The sequence below is a fragment of the Serinus canaria genome, chromosome 3 (assembly GCF_022539315.1).
Source record: "Serinus canaria isolate serCan28SL12 chromosome 3, serCan2020, whole genome shotgun sequence".
NCBI classification, from domain to species: Eukaryota; Metazoa; Chordata; class Aves; order Passeriformes; family Fringillidae; genus Serinus; species Serinus canaria.
In genome coordinates this window covers 31,936,920-31,954,941 of record NC_066316.1, presented here as the reverse complement: position 1 = coordinate 31,954,941, position 18,022 = coordinate 31,936,920, and the positions used below count along the sequence as shown (strand labels likewise).

Here is an 18,022-nt window from a genome sequence, read left to right as displayed (position 1 = left end):
TTCATCAACTTTTCCAGTCACAGCTTGAATGTACAGAAACTTTTAGTATTTTCAACACTGACTTTGGGCCAGGAGTTCCATAAATCCACTATTTTCTGCATGAATGCATAAATACTTTTGTTTGTTCCAAACTTCTTACTGACTAGATGCTTTTTTATGTCCCATGTTTTTACTGGAGGAGATAGTGGAAAATCTGCCCTTATCACTGTCTCCATAATGTCATGATTTTATAGTTCTTTATTTGATTCTTCCATAGTAATAATTTTCTCACTTTATTCTGTTATTTGCCTTCAGTCATTATCCTCTTCTGGCCCTTTTCTAATTCTAGCAATCTTTTTTTGAGGTGGCAGATCAGAGCAGGTTAAAATGGAGCTTCTAAGCCTTCATGTAAGGACAATGCACAACAAAGGGGTTTGATACCAACGTACCTATAGTTCTTCTAGTATCTTTGTTCCTGGATAAAGAATAGGAAGAAATTTAATTAACATAAACATATTTTCTAGAAAATTTGTAAAGCGTGGTAGGAAAAGACTTGTAGCAAATTTACTAACGTGAGTTGGGAAGAAGAGAATGTCTGGTATCAGAGAAGATGTAATTTAAGATTGCATTAGTTACCTCTAATTATGGTAGTGTGGCAGAACGAATTCAGATTGTATCTCATGTAATCAAGGCAACATATTCTTTATCAATAATTTAAGGTAAAATCTAACCGTGACCTCTACAGAAAATGATGTTTTAAAGGATGTATGAAAGACCTGTTTGTGAATAATATAAAAAAGAACAGAGGTGCTTTTCAGGTGGCCTCAAAGTGCAGTGACTGAGACTTGCCTCAAATAAGAAACAAAAAAAAAAAAACCACCCAAAAAACCCCACAAAAAACCAAGTGAAAGTACTTATATTGGTGGCATAGAACAAACTGTTCCTCTGCAGAACAGCAAGTAGAGGTTTATTTACATTGGTTAGAAATGCTTTTCTTTGAGTATTACTCTCAACTGCTGCAGATGTTTTTACTAAACAGAGTTACAGCTGCACATATCAAATTTATTTTGACTGGACATGGTCTATCAGGAACAGCAATATGCAACAATAGGTCACAGTTTAGTAGCCCTAGTTGAAGGAATTTGTAGAAAAGTACAGTGTAGGCATGTCAATAGTGGACTCCTCTACCTAGGCCAGTGGAAATTTATGTGAAAACACTTTGGGGGAAAAAAGTGCTAAGTCAAATTTAGATCTGAAGTTAGCAGAATTAAATTACAGAATAGCCCAAATGAAAAAGAGGATGTTACAAATTTACATTCTGTTCTGGATGTCTGCTAGAAACCAATGTAGGGGTCACTGAAGACAAATAGAACAATAGCAAATACTGGGTATGGTTTACAATCATTGAAGCTCTCATCTTTTTTTTTTTTTTTTTTTTTTTGAAAATGACACATTCTAGCATTTTTAACAAAAGGAACATGCAGAGAATTGTAGGAAGTTCTTATCCCAGATGTACAGCTATGGAGTTTAACAGTGAAGAATCAGTTGTCAAGGGCATTTAAGATTAATTTAGCTCTCTTAGACTCTCTTAGCATTTGAGATTAGCTTTGTTAATTAGCTTAAACAATAGATTTCTTTTAAGTACTTGAAATTCTATTATCATAGTGCCAATTGTTAGCTGCTGGTACTACCATGTTTGAGAAAAAGGTTCCAGCATGAGCATTTTGGAATTGGACTGTCATTCAAACTATGCCATATGCTAAACCAGCAATAGCTCTGATAAGGAACTAAGTGAAGCTATATCAAATTTCCTCACAGGCAGATGAGAGAGGTCTGAGCAAAAGACCTCATCATTCTTTCCAGTGCTTCAGCCATCAATACTGAAGGACTGGAAGTCTTATGAAAGCCAAATCCATAGCATTTAGGGAAGGGATATGCTAAAAGAGATTACCTAATCTTGTTACCTAATGACTAGCAAAAGATAGTGGAAGGTGCAAGCAATAATATTAGTTGGAAAGCAAGTCAAATTACTTCTAGAAAGAAACAGAAAAGAAGAAATACTTAATTTCCCAACAGCTTGTACTATGTAATGTCACTACCTTCTTGGTGTTTTGGTTTTGATAAAAATGGTTTGATAGTAGAAAGATCTACTTTAAAATTTTGCCAGTTTTTATGGGATAATCTGAAAGTGGCAAAAAAAGAAAACAAAAAACAGTTAACAAAACCTGTAGATCATTACCAAAGTGTACTTTCAAAGAAGTGAAGTTTAGCACGTAAAGAAGACAGCAAACTATATATTGGGAGATCACTACTATTCTTCTTTTATATCTATTTTAAGCCAGGCTTTAGGGTTTTTCTAAAAATATATTACCACTAAACTTTGGGGTTATTTTTTGTTGTGTTTTTTTTCTTTTTAAGGTAAGAGGGCCCCCACCTGCAGGATCAGTAAAACGAAGACCAGCAAAACACACGGCTTTTCGCAAGTTTTATGACAGAGGAGACTTTCCAATTGCTGTTCAACATGAGTGTGTCGGAAACAAAATCGCCTGGAAGGTAAGTCCTGGCACAGCTGTGACAACCAGCTGAGCTTATTGAAGTGACATCTCTCATTGTCCAACAAAGTTAGCTTGCAAGTAAATACAGTGAAATAATTTCTTAGCAAAGGGAAGATGGTGGGAAAGTCATTAGAGGAAGGCCCCTGAGTCAGCTGCCTGCCTTGGCTAACAATTAAATTATATGCTGCAAAAAGGAAGATGACAGAGTTGCTTTGCCTTAGAGAATTGTCTCCTGCCCAATTCATCTCTATTTTTATGAGGACTTGGCAATGCAGCCTGTTTCAGGCAGTCCATCAAATGATGGAAGTGGCTGGATACAGTGAGCAGCAGCCATTTATCTCCCCCAGATTTCACCTTCCTGCAGGACACTTCCAAATAGAAGCTTTAATTACCTAAATGGATAGGTCAAGATTGTCTGCTCCCTGAAAATGCAGAGCAGAATACAAACGAAGGCAGATTCTCATTCCAGGGCTGTACTCTCAGTCTCCAGCATATGTCAGACAGCGTAATCGCTGTCATACGTGCCTCTGTTACAGGCTGACCTCCACTGCTGAAACCATTACAGCTCCGACATTTCTCTGACAAAAGGTTAATTGGCTTCAAAATAAATGTATTGCCTAATGACTCTATTCTAATGCCGCTGTGTTTCTCTCTAAAATGCTTGGTGATGTTATTTGTAAAACTTGCCAATCTTCTAAGTAACTACTGCAGACTTTTAAATTTAATTTAAAAAATGAATGCTGATCTTTAGCCTGCTCCTACTATTTAATTATTTTGGTTGTCGTGAATTACTTTATTTTTTGTCTCATTTATTGAACTAGAAAAAGATTTTGCTGGAACCCATGTTAGTTACAGAAAATGAACACGATATGCATGAACAAAATGTGTCAGATTTGTAGAATGTTTTAAATTTTTCATGTCAAAAACATGATGCCAAATTTAAATATAAAGCTATGTTAAGTCAACACTAAAAGGAAGAATTTTGCAATCTTAAAATTGGTTCTGCTTGTAATGAAGCAAACAGGATTGGCACTGTAGTGTGGTAAGTAGTACAATATTTGATAACAACTAAATTTTTAAGGCAGCTCTTATTGAAATACAGACAAAAGATTTGTGCTACTATTTTGTTGCCTACAGAGGTTTTGAATCAGCACAAAGAATAATTTATAGTTCTCGCAGCAAAGGGAATCTCTGTCCCAAAATACTTTACCCACAAGCGAGGTGAGATTCCAGTGCAATTTGGCTTCAGACAACACTAGAAATTCCCTTGAACTAGAAGTCACAGGCTTACGACTTAAGCCTGCACTCTGATCTTTCATCACCAGGTAAGACCCAAAGGTGGTTTTGAAATAACTGCAAAATAATCTGCACAATTTAATTTTTATCTTGAGGCTTTTTAATTTCTAATTTCTCAAAATCAAACTGAGAGATACAGAAATACTTCTGGACTGGCATTCCACTAGATGATGCTAGTGACTGCTTAGTTGACTTAGGACATCGGGAAATTAAATGGAGCTGCATAAGAAGTTCAGATGGGACATTAGCAAAAGGTTTTTCATTGAGAGGGTGGTTGATCACTGGAACAGATTTCCCAGGGCAGTGCTTGTTAGTTTCTGGACAAAGCTCTTAGTCATATGATTTAGATTTAGGTAGTCCTGTGAGGAGAAGCGAGTTGTATTTGATGATCCTTATGGGTCACTTCAGCTTACTAACTTATCTGCAAGCCTTCCAACCACAGATGCATACTATCTATGATTTATATATGTGGCAGTTTTAATTGTTTGAAATCAGAGTGCCTTGAACAGTCACAACAGCAGATTCTTTAGTCAAAGATTCAGCATGTATTTTTTCTTAACACCCTTTGCAGTCTTCTAGACCTAATGTCCACCTACAAAGCAGTAACACACTGGCTTTTAGCTATTGTAATGTAGGACTGAGATGTCATGAAAGACTTACTTTTGCTATTCTGCTCATCCTTTCTTTTGGGAAAAAATATCAGAACTTCAGTATGAATGCAAGTAAGGAGCACAGTACTGGACTATTCCATTCTGGTATTAGTGCATGTTCAGATTCAACCTTATTTCCCTTTTTCCATGCCACTCAATTTAGTCACAAATCAATCCTGAGTGAGTTCTGTGGCAGGCAGGCACTCAACAACACTGAGATAGTAGAGTTACTTGAGGCTATTGTTTAGATTGACATGCAACTGTCATTGATTGCTGTGCAGTTTAATTACATGAAACAGGCAAACTGGCATTTTCCAGTTCAAACTTTGAATTAGATACCTTCTGAAGTCTTAGAAGCTACCCAGAGCTGCAAAAAGGTGAGAATGTTGTTCATCATTAGCTGATACTTAAAGGTACAGATAATGTAAGGTCTCGATTTTTCACTTGTTTTAAGGACATGGTTGCACTACCCAAAAGACATCTAATGGCTATTTTTCATCAGTTCATTAGTTGTATATCTAATTAAAGAAGTTAACTTTTTAGTAATATATTTTACTCAATACTGCTAAATTCATGACAGTTGAAAAGATATTTTACTTATGAAATGTGTCGTGGCAAATGTCCTGTAAAAGCTTGGCTGAAGTGTACTTATTTGCATGAATCATGGTCAAGTGGAAAGATAAAAAGAAGAAATGAATGGTAACAATAATTTAATACTGCTGTAATTACCCAATATCAATGTTTTATGTTGAGAGTGGTTTTTTCTCTGTTTAGTTATAATGTATATTGTAGTTCATTTCACTCTTGTTAGTTTATCTATCAAATGGTGCATGAGAGAAAATGCAGGAGGGTCTCAAAAACCTGATTTTTTTATGGGAAAGGAAAATACTACAGGAATTTGTTCTTTCCTGCAAAATACACGGCTGCATTTTATTTGCTTTTTTGTTTGTTTTTATAATTACTGAATCGAAACTGTAATTCTCAGACATTATTTTTTTTTTTAATACTTCGATCCCTTCTTCATTATGCTGTAATTCTTTGGACAGAATACAGTAATTTTTAGCCAGAACAGGAGAATCTGAAATGCTTTATTACACATTAATTGTATTTGGTTAACGTGTACCAAAGAATTCACACAAATGACCCTTGATTTTGTGACAGTTCTGCATATCTAAAGTTTGAAGCCCACAATTAATTACCTGTAAGGGCTGGCTATGTGTAACTATGGTTGTAGACCTAGATGAAATATAAACTTAAACTTCGGGAAATGTACAGAACTGTTTCTGTGTAACTTGTTGAATATTTAATTATGAAATAATAGTGATTTTCTGCTGTTACTTAGGTTAATGATTTCAAAAATGTGCTAAATTTGGAAGGGCATTCTTTCTCCAAATTAATCCTAGGCATAAACAAGATTAAACTGTGTAGATAAATCATGGTGTTTACCTTGGTGTCTTTTCTTAAAAATAGGGACTAAAGCAAATTAGATCTCACTAGATCATTTTAGGAAGTTGTGTGCTCTTGGTGAATTTTCAGACTAAGCCTTTATGTGTAGACAGGCATCTCTTTGAATACTTCTGTAATGCTGTCATTCTGGCTGGTAAGTTTTACTATTGTTGCAAGTTTAAGTAAACTTGTTTCAACCTAATGGAAGAAAAATGTAAAAAGATGGTATACACTTACAAGAACAGGACATTGGAGCTTGTTTTATTATAGACAAGAACAGGAAATTGAAGATGGTTTTAAAGAATACCAATTTTTTTCCAGAGGATAAAAAAAGAATCAAAAAAACTCTGATAATGCCGAAGCAAAATTATGTGGTTCTAGAGGATATAATCGCATTTATTTCTAAAAGAAGAAGACATTGATTGTCTTGGGGTTCCTAATGTTTGTTTTCAAATCTGGAGAGAAGTTGTCCTTTTGTCATTTTGAAAAAGTGAATATAGTGAATGAACATAATTTGTTAATTATGTCTGTGAAAACATGACATAACTCGCTGCACAAATTTCTGGCTTTGATTACAATTAAATTAGCAAAACAATTTCAAAATTAATTCCAGACTTTTCATTCCCTTTCAAGGGATGTACTAGCAGTCAGTGAATTCTTTGCTAAATAGCGTATGCTCAATGTAACATTTTATTATCTAATTTGAAGCCTTTGTTTTTATCCTTCTGTGGTCATCAAAAAGCGAACTGTATATATACCAGTGCTGTAAAATTTCTGCAGATATTTAATGTTTATGTTTCTTTTGTAAAGTAGTTTTTAAGATCTGGAAATAAACCACTTCTTTGGTTGAGTTATTGAACAATGTTCAAGGATCTTTCCAAATAGGAAGCATTTGATTTTTTCACTAAGAGAGAATGAATAATAATGGCATGGTTTTAAAAAGTATTTCTAATGTGTATTAAATATAAAACTTGGGAACATAAATTGTTGTTAATTTAGAATTAGATAATATTAGAAAGTGATCTTTATATTGAAAGAATGTACTAAAATATTTATAAGTCTTTTGACTACTTTTGTGGGATCCCACAGTTCTTCTTCAGCTTATGTATATTGCAATTTTATTTCAAAATGTATTAATACATTCTTTTGCACAATCTCATACCAAGCTATGAATAATAAAAGCTCATAGTTCAGGTCTGAAAAGGACTTCCATTTTTAAATATACGACACTGAATTAAAAAAGGTCAGAATGCAATTAAACCTTTGACTAAGAAAGTTGATAAAAGCAAGGAAGTATTTCTGAATTATAAAGTATATGTTTGAAATGCAGTCTCTCTGTATTAAATGGAAAGTCATCAGAATGTTTGAAATTTTTTTTTTTTTAGGGAGTGGAGTTAATTATGCAAGTTATTATGCAGGAGTAAAAAAAGCTTCTATTCTTCAAAAGAATTGTAGCAATTTCAGAGAAATGAAAGCCAAATTTAGAAACTCAAACTTTTTAAGCAAAATGTCAACATGAACATGATTTCCATTTTTGGGGCTTTTTTCCCAGAGTATCTGTATTCACTAAGGATATGACTTTTACCATTTTAGTATCTCTTCATTTCCTCTTTCCTACACAGATTTTTTATTTTTTTTCCAGGATCTAGTATAAGCAATGATAGCAAATTTATTTCTTTGTGATATAAACTAAATGTAGGGCAGAAAGAAAGTGATCTGCCTTCAACATCATGAATTTCAAATGCATATACACTTTCTCCTTTCACCTACTACTGAACATGGTTTTTAGTAGTGAGTACAAATAATTTGAACTTGCCATAGTACAGTTTCTATTAGGATGTTGTATACCAATTTACATAGAAGTCTGAACTTCTGTGATTGAGCTGGTACTTCTATCCAGCACTAAGAAAAAAAGGGGTTTTGTTTATTTGTTGTGGAGGTTGTGGTTTAGTTTTGGTTAGTTGGTTTGGGTGTTGGACCTCCTTTTGGGATTTTCTCTATTAAATTACTTGGTTTTAAATTTTGTTTTACTTCTTGGCAGTGCAGTCTTTTTTGCTTGCTTGATAGATAAGTTTTAGAAGACAGAAAATACTTTTTTTATATCAACCAATATAGTCAGAGGGGAGACAAGTTTTCATTTGCAGAGCTTTCAATTAATGTCTTTCTGTTTTTCATTTTTGTAGCATTGCTTTGTCATTAAACCAGAGGAATAAACACTGTATGTTATTCACTATGTAGTATCAAGTAAACTTAGGTAACACTTTCCAAAGTTCAAATCTCCAAATAAATTGAAAATAATTGGATGGAGCTTATTTACCCTAAAGAATGACCCCATTATTATACTGTCATCTTGCAATTTGTGTGATTCAAGATGTAATTCAAGAAGTTGAGGGGTTTTACTCTTGCTGCTTTCTAAGGGGGAGGTTCAACTTTGCTTCACCTTTTCTACTTTCTATTTCTGAAGCATCCTTGACACTGGCACTGACATTTATCAGAGCCCTCTTTGGGTAATTTTATCACACTAACTCAGGAAAAGAAGGTGGGTGTGTTTTTTCGTGATAAGCAACACGTTCATAGTCCTGGAAACTTTGATTATATGACAATCCATGAGTGCTAATGCTGAGTGTTGGTGAAGAAGAGAGAAACAGTAGCAAAGTACAGTGAAAAATGTGTGAGAGTTGAGGGCTTTCAAAGCTGTTGTTTTGAGCAGCCATGATCTGCTAGATTACTTTAGCTGTTTGTCGAATTGCAGCCTCCAATACTTGAGAGCAAAGAGAACAAACTGCTGTGAAATTTAATACTTCTTTAAAATTTATTTTCAGATAGAGACAGATTTTTTTCTGCTTCCACTTTTTGTTAAACTGTATTTAATATCTTTTTAGTAAAAGATCTTGAGAGGACACTGTAAAAAAAACCAAAAAACTGGTAAATTGTCCACAAGTGTTGTCCTGCAGAATGAAATCTTTTTGCAAGGTTATGTAGAAAGAGGAATGGTCATGTATCATGCAGAGACACAGCTGGTGCAGCACAGAGTGGTGTTAGTTTATATTTTATTTAATGTCTTCATCCATGTTTTAAGCAATAGTTCAGTTTTCTGCTGCAATTGACCTCTGTTTATCTTTCCCAGAGGGCTCCTTTTTTAAAATCATTTCAGTGATCATTAATAAGCCTGTCTCCAATACAAGTGTGTTGGTATAACAGAAAATTGCAGTGTGGATTCAAGAAAAGGCAACGGAAAGCAAAAATTTAATAAACCAGAAATAATACATAATTATTTAGAGAAACTAGAAGTATGAATTGATTTAAAGAGGTAAAGACTTTAAAAACCAAATTTCAAGTGCTGCCTATGGGAAAAAACTCCACTATTATATTAACAGATATTGTGTAAACTAATATTTTGGATACTTTTTTTTTTAAAGGTGGTAAAATCCTCAGTTTTCTATGAAGACAGTAATACAGAAAACTGTGTGGCATGGTAGCAAGAAAGAAGTATTCAGCTTTAAACTAAAAATAGCAATGCTTAGTTGCATCATCCTAATTTGGTAGTTACTAATAATCTGTATATTGTGGCTTACTGAAGCAAGCACAAGCCAATACTTTGCATAAACAGTCGTGTTTAGACAAATATCATTAATCATTCTTTATGACTGTTCTATTAGTACCCAACTAAAGACTCCCAAAAGTGTTGTCTTGGCTGATATGCATGAGACTTTTTCTTTGAAATTGCTAAAAATTTCCATCACAACACTGTTCTTGTTTTGTTTTTTAAATATAGAATACTAAGAAATAGGCACCTGGTTTTCATTTAATGAAAACTCCTTTAAATTTCTTGAGCAATGTTATATAGTGCTATACATAAACCCACTCTATGACCCTAGGTCATAAAAAAGGGGAATGCAAAGTATTTTCTAGCAAATAAAACAAAATTTCCATTGACTGCAATAGAATGGGATCATTCTTGCCAGATGTAAATATTAGTCATCATCCTGTCCCTTTTTCTCCCTATGATATTACAAATTTTCCTGTGATCTATTAAGTTTTTAGTTGATAATGGTCACAGGAATCTATTTTTGATCAACTGTCATAGAATGATAGATTCATGGAATCATACAATTCTGGGTTTGAAGGGGACCTCAATCATCTGATCCAACCTTTCTTGGCAAAAGCATCCTGTAGCCAAGATGGCCCAGCTGCCTTTCCATCTATAAATTACAAAGGCTAAGACAGTTAGGATTTTTCAGCCTGGAAGAGAGGAGGTTTCAGGATGACATAATTGTGGCCTTTTAGTACCTAAAGGGAGCCTACAAGAGAGATGGAGGGAAATTTTACAAGGGCATGCAGAGACAGGACAAGGGAGAATGGCTTTAAACGGACAGAGAGCAAGTGTAAATTAGATAATGGGAAGAAATTCTTTACTGTGAGGCTGGTGAGGCATTGCAACAGGTTGTCCAGAGAATTTGTGGTTTCCGTATCCCTGGAAGTGTTCTTGGCCAGACTGAGTAACCTGTGGTGTGAACTGGTGGAAGGTGTCCCTGCCTGCAGTGAAGGGGTTGGAACCAGGTGATCTTTAAGGTCCTTTCTCACACAGAGCACTCTGTGATTCTCTGATAATGTCCAAATTATGAAAGTTCCAGAACTTATAATCTTCCTTTTTAACAACTGCCAATTCAAATTTCTGTCTTAAATGTAAGGCAGCATTAGTTTTGATCTAATAACATTTATATTTAACAATGTGTTAATTTTATATTTATATGCAATACATTTGTGGTTGGATTTTTTCAAAAGTCACTATTTATATTGACTGTAGCATTTTATGTGACATGGCTAAATTTAATCATCTTTAAGTTTAATCATTTACAGACTAAAATAGGATACCAAGCTGATGTCCTTTAATTAAGGTAACATTTTTTAAGTTGTTGAGTAATTCTGGGTACTTCCAATTTCCATTTCATGGTACATATAGTCACAGAAATTATTGCAACAGTAGGTTTCTCAAATTTGAAATGCCTGTGTTGATTTAATCCCACCACTAATAATGCTAATTCCAAATATATTTATCATATTCAAATCTTACTTACTTAGCACTCTGCTAGATTTAATTTTCTGTTGAAAAAATATCGTAATAATAGTGCAGGTCTTAGAAGAAATGTGAGATTTTAGAGATCAAAAGAGAGTCTTATCAAAATGTTACTGCAATACTGTTGCAAAATGCTATGTTTTCATGAAATCCCATAAAAATCATGTGACTATTTCAGTACATACCACCATTCTCATTGGTTGATTTAATTTTGTACATTTAGACTAGTATTTTTAGTGAAACTACAAGTTAATGTCACATTATGTATTAGAGGTTACTCAATGCAATCCCTCCTTTTTATCACTTGTGGCTCAGAATTAATGTCATTGTAAAGTGTAATTCTTTCTGGATTTGGATTTTTACAGTCTTCTAGTCCTTTCCATTTCTTTCATAATTATAATTTATTAATTTATTAAAATGTGTATTTTCTCTATGCTCAGAAAATGTACCATATTTTTTTTTAAATATGGCATGCCTATTTACTTACTGGCTGAATAAAGTTTTTCTTAAGAAGTTAAGGTTTTCTCATAAATGTGTAAGATCTCCTTTCTTTTGACAACATCAATGCTGAATCTGGGGACTAGTGTTGAGATAGAGTCTAAAAAATCCTTGCAAAGAATAGTGACAGGTTACCTGATTCCTGTAGTATACAGCAGACATATTTCATTCAGTGGCTCCTCTGTGGCTAATTAATAGTTGCAACTCATCCCAGGATTCTAGAAAACAGTAATGTTGTGGCAGTTAATTTACTGTTCCTTTCCTCCTGAATGTACAATTTAAGCCATTCCTTTATTTGATATAATTTGCCATCTCTTGAAAGTGTATGGAATGAAAACTCAGCCATGTATCAGAAATAACTTTAATTTAAATTTGCTAAATGACCTCTGAAAGCTAGATGAAAGATTTTCTGCTGAATGGGCTGGTGCTCCCTGCCTGTATAATGTATGTGAGAAATTAGTGTGAATGGTTCACTTTTATGGAGTACTGCTGCTTATAGTAAGCCTGCAGAAACAATTTTCCCCCAAGCCTCCATCTGTTCTTCAAACCAGGGCATATGCCATCTCATCGAGCTTGAAAGTCAACTGATTTATAACTCCTGAAAAGTGCATAGATTGAAAAGAAAGGTCGACTGCTGCTATGTGACAATGATTTGCTAGGTACTTGGATAAAGACAATTCACATTACTATGGACTCCTGAGGACACAAGTGGTGGTGTAAGCTTTGGAAATTGGTAAATTGACATTTAGGACAAAAAAAAATTGCTCATCCTCCTAAAGGTAAACAGATACCTTTTCTCTTAAAGATGGAAGCATTTAGAAAGTAATTAGGTAATACAGCCAAGACTTCTTGTTATACTTGTTATATTCAGACAGAGGAAGCCTTTCCTAGCTTCAAAGGTTGCCATCTAGAAGTGCCATGACTTGTTCCACTTTAATCTTTAAGGTACAAGCAGAAACATCTGTCTTTAAAAGTGCATCTTGTTGTTTTGTCAGAAAGTTTTGTTCAGTGCCACAAACATAGCACTGATGAATTTTCTCCATCTACCCTGAAGTTGATTTCTGAGCCATATCCAATTAATGGATGACTTGTTCTCTGGCCATTAGTTATCAGCCTTCCCACTTTTACCTAAATATTGCAGAGTTCTCTGGCAAGTGACAAAACAAATGGAATTGACAACATAAAAATCAATGTGTGTTTGATGTTTTCATTTCTAGTAGTCATTTACTGTGACCATTCTGCTCTGAGTCTCATATTGAATAATTTCTTCTACTGTTTCTTACCAATTCTGATTTTTTAAATAACATTTCAGGTAAAACATGGCATGGAGTTAAGTGTATTTTTTATTTAAGAAAGATAATATACAGTCTTTCAATATGAAAACATGGAGCAGATTTTGCCTTGACAAATACAAAGGTGACATATAAAAAGTTCACGTGAACAGCAGGAAGAGTCATCCTCTACAATTATGAACTTTGTTCTTCTTAAGGTGTCTGTAACATTTGTTAGTAAAAAAAATGCCTCTGTAGCTTTCCACAATCATTTGATTTTATGTAGCCATGGATATCCTGACCTAGCTCACACAGACAAGTATACTTTCTGAACATAAAAGTCAGTAAAGAAAAGCAGAGCAGTGCAGATTAACTAGATCATGGTTATCAATTATTTCTTTTGTATAGATATAAGTCACTACCCAACATAGGGACTGGTTATTCATATTGTGTGTATGTTATTGACTGATTAAAGATGATGAAAAGGTTGAGCTAAGAAACCATGACAATTACATACAAATTGTAAGTACCTAATTTTGCTGTGAGAGTGTTGAAGAGATATGTAAACACTTATAATGCAGCTTATAAAATTATAAGATTTTATAAGGAGAATGTGAGGTGTTTAATAAAACTTCATACTGTCTGTCTATAAATTTATAGAGATAAGTTCTCTATCACTCGAAGCATATATTCTAAAACCACATTCAAAGAACGTGTCTACTTTGGAAATGTATTTTTTGTGGATGTCTTGTGACAAACACTATATATTTTGTTAAATTTTCATTGTTTAATTTTTTGTTGTTCACTATGTATTATGCATGTGTGTGACACAAATTTATCTCCCTCAGTTCTATTTAATTTCCTGTACTACTTTCAAAGCATTAATTAATTCATCAGCATTTCAGTATCATTTTCTCATCACTAGCCTTGATGAATGTTTCACATCAAATTCATGTTCCCATCTACTATGCTACTGAGTTCTGATCCAGCCTAAGCACTGCTCTCATTTCTCACATTGTTATTCTGAAAAGAATAGTATCTCTTTGCTAATAATACCTATTGTATTGCCCTTCTTCATTCTTCCATCTTGTATTTTCTTCTGCATTTCCTCTTGCTTAACTACAAATAATTTGTTTTAATGGGAAGTTATTCACCAGGATAACTCAGCAGGATCTGGTTTGAGTAAAGAATGCCTTTTACATATTTTTTAATGAAGTAAGTGTGTCCTTGGTCAGAAATCATTTAGATTAAGATGGATGAAAACTTCCTAAAATGGCAAGACCTAAATTTTAGACCTCTTTTTTCTTTCCCTAAATTCTCTCATCCTTTGAAAGTTGTTGACAACTTGTTTTGATGAAATATAAATTTGGCATGAAGGAGATCTGTTCCTGCAAATATTTAAGCATGCATTTAAGGTCTTGTGATTAAACCCACCAAAGTCAAATTTTTGCTTGCACTATGTAGAATTGGTGTGAGCTGTACCTACCTCTACAGTGAGAAAAAGATATTTCCATTTGTTTGTTTTCAATCATGAAGATGTAACTTCCTAAAGAAGTGCTAGTTTCAAATTAATATTATTGCATCTTTAAGACATTAAAGATCTTAAAACTTCAGCTCATTTAAAAGTGTCTGATAAAATCTCTATTAAGATGATTGAATTATGTGTTTTATGAAAAAAAAAGACAGTCCATGTTTGCATTTCAAATAGCACTGTGAATTTTTGACAGTAGTAATAGCATGTGGTAGTTTATCAGAGCAAAAAAATAAGATATCTTAAATATTTAAATGAGGTAGTTCCTCTTGGCTTTTGGCTTTGCACATTAACACTCAGGAAACAGACAATTGTGGGGAATTGTAAGAACTGCAGTTTCACTAAGTGACAGAATCTGTGAGTTGCTAGTATGCTGTACTATGGCTTCCTTCAGTACCATGAAAAAAAAAGTGCCTTAATTAGGCTTTAAAGCTACATAGTTTCCCTATACTGAAAAAATCTAAATAACTGTAGGAACTGGTAGAATTCTATATTTAGAATATCAGCGATAAAACCCTCAATAACCTAACTGGCACATTAGACTTAAAAATACTTAATTTAAATCTCATTGCATGTCATTTTCAAATTAATATTATATTCATAAATGCAGGTAAATCCGGGCCTTATTTAAAGACCTGTTACCAAAAGATAGACCAATGAAAATTACAAATGGCAGTCTTTAAAGAGATACAAATATTCAGGTTAATATCTTCTCAGGCTATAGTGTGGCTAATGAAGGGTGTTGCTTCCAGTGTAATCAAAACTTCAGTCTGAATGCAGATCTCCTTAGAAATAGGAGTTCTATTGTAATGTATTGGATCTTGGTTCACAATGAAGACCATGTGTACTGAAGTGCAGTTCTGCTCTCAAAAAGTAACACAGTCAATATCAGTTTGTTCTCTTCATATCCAAACAAATTCTGCTAGGGTCAGAAGCCCATGGTGGTACACTTCAGTATCATAAATACCTTTATGAGCCTGTACCATAAGTGATGTTCCCATTTTGTGCTTCTTATCTTGTCCATTCAGGCTCTTAAAAAGGCCAGTTCAGATGGTAGCCTTCACTTTGCTTTGCCATTTCATAACAACATTGGAACATTGCTGCTCTTATTACTCCTAGAGTGGTAGTCAGGGGCTCTGAATAAAGCCCATATCTGAGGCAGAAACCTTCATTTTAACAAAGCTTGGGCTAGAATGTCAATTTTGCACTTGAACTCAGAAGAATTTAAGTTTCCTTTGAGTCATTGCTTACCTTGTGCTTCTACAGAGTGAAAGACAAAATGCATTAACTTACTTTAATATGATTTTTTTTTGCTTAATATGTTCACAGATCAGTTCAAATGCTTGCTAAAAAAATCCCCCAAAAACAGCAAAAGCCAAACCACATATTAATCAGGTGAAAATTGAATTCCTTTTTATATCTGTTCCAAAATCTAACCTATTCCTGTGCAGCACTTTGGGTGAAACCACAAGTAACTATAAATTGATACAAAAGGGCATAGTGTTTATTTGTTTGGAAATTTGTATTGCATTGTTATTAAGACTACTTTACTCCTTTCAGAGTTAAAACAAACTTTCCTGTTTAAAACTTTCTATCATGCAGCTCTCAGGGGTTGTTTCATTTTGAGCTCAAATAATAGTTGCCAATTTTCTAATTTAGCTGGAAATTTCTAGCTTAAGCTGGAGATGAGGAAAGCTGCATTTTTGTTTTCTAGGATTAGATCTGTATTTTATGTCTGCTTTCTGCTTCACTATTTTTCATCCCGTTTATGATTTGATGCTTTTCTGAAGAGGTTGGGAGAATAAGCTATCTAAAACTCTTCAGTAATATCACTGAATTTATCCTGTTCTTTTTTGATGAACTATAAGAAGCATAAAGCCCGAGTCATGATACTACAAACCTTTCCCAGGCTGGGAAAAAACTTTTTTTTTTTTTTAATATAAAGTTTATCTGATAAGGAGAAACCTTGATCTTTTTTTTTTTAATTTATACTTAAATTTTTATTAATCTTTTAACTTGAACTTATTAAGAACAATTCCTTCACAAATTAGATTGCAAATGCATAGCATATTATTTGCACTGTGTTTATCATCAACTGTAATTAATTTGATGTATTATTTATGTGAGATAATAAAAGAATGTCATAAAATTCAGTCCACCTTCTATATAAGTCCTTAAGCTATGTGTAACAAGTGTGGAAAGACAAATTGAATACAACTTACTGTTCACATAGCTCCTGACATCAGTCCATCAGTGAATTCTTGTCTCCAGACATTCATGACAGAATGAAAACAAGGTTATGTTAATGTGTTCTTGTGTACAGAGTTGCAGCTACTTAGGCATGTTTGTTTTCAAGGGTATGGAAAGTCAAACTTATATGGATTGACCACCTCGGAGGTGATTCCAACCCTCTGACTGACATTGCATGAAGTTGATTTCAAATGCTCAATAGAATAGAATAGAATAGAATAGAATAGAATAGAATAGAATAGAATAGAATAGAATATTTCAGTTTAATGTTGACATGCCATGATAATCTCATCCACTGCCTGATCACTTTCTGAGGCACTGGTTAGATAAAACTAGAAACCATCAGTAATAACAATCACAGAGATCAGCAGCTTCAGCCCCATGCCTTTTCCCCAGGTATATGTTTACTTATACATCAAGAATCCTAGACTATTATTCTAGGTTTGTTAACATAACCTAATGTGGTGATATCATCTACTATGTTGACTATCAGGTTAGAATAATCTTTCAAAAATATATTTCAAGAAGTGACTTAATTTTTAGCTTTGCACTAGCTGTAATTCAAAATTCTAGCTACTGGTTAGCATTGGGTTATTAGATGAAAATTTAAAGATAGAAAATACTCATTGGAACTGCTAGAATTGTGCTGTTTCTCTTAATTTTTTATTTTATCAAAGAGGTTTTCTGATAAGCCTTAGAATGTAAAAGTGAGTTCTCTCTAAGAGTGAAGCATGTTTTCTCTGCTTTAATAATTAATTCTGTACCCATGTATATTTCATTATAGATTGGCAGCCTTTTATACTGCTGTTATTTCTGTAAGGAAGTCAAAACTATTCCATCCTTGCACAGAGTAACAGATAATGTGCACAAACACTTTAGAATGGTTCTTCTAAGTTTTATGTTTAAAACGATATTTTCATATCAGCTAAGAAATGTCTTTGCTTATACCCACATTTTCACCTGCAGATTATGAAACTGGTGTTATAACAGGATAAGCCTCTAAGATATTATCTAGATAAAAATTACTGCCTTTTATTTTCAAATGTTTTTTTTAAAGTGGTTGTGCCTGATGTGATCTAATGTTGTATGAAAATCATTTGATTCAGTTCTTCCATATCATAGCATACATGTAACATTTCACTAAACCAGTAAAAGCTTCCATGGCCTCCCTAGGACCTACCAAAAAATACTGTATACCTGTGTGGAATTATTTACAGTTGCTCAGCAATAAATACTACCTGAGTCACATTTGGTGAGTATTTGTTTCAGAATATTTTAAAATACTTGGTGAAGTTGTTAAATAGTTAAGTTTTTTGTTAGCAAATTCCCATTTAAGTTAATCTGTCTAAGTCACAGATGGGCCAAGTAGTGGGCCAAATATTTTGGTCTAACTATACTTACATTTACTCCTATTTATTTCTAACTTTAAATGTGTGTGAGGTTTTTTCTCATAGAAATCTTTAACCTAT

At 33.6% G+C, this 18,022-nt stretch overlaps 1 protein-coding gene across 2 annotated transcripts in view; it reads left to right on the top strand.

Annotated features, from left to right (window-relative positions):
* The window catches only part of PACRG (parkin coregulated), a 219,395-nt gene that overhangs the window by 46,242 nt on the left and 155,131 nt on the right, over positions 1 to 18,022 (top strand). For both annotated transcript variants that reach the window (XM_030235710.2, XM_009098952.4), the window contains exon 3: positions 2,398 to 2,532. In XM_030235710.2, the coding sequence (XP_030091570.1) occupies positions 2,398 to 2,532 (135 nt within the window). The remainder of the gene's footprint in view (positions 1 to 2,397; positions 2,533 to 18,022) is intronic.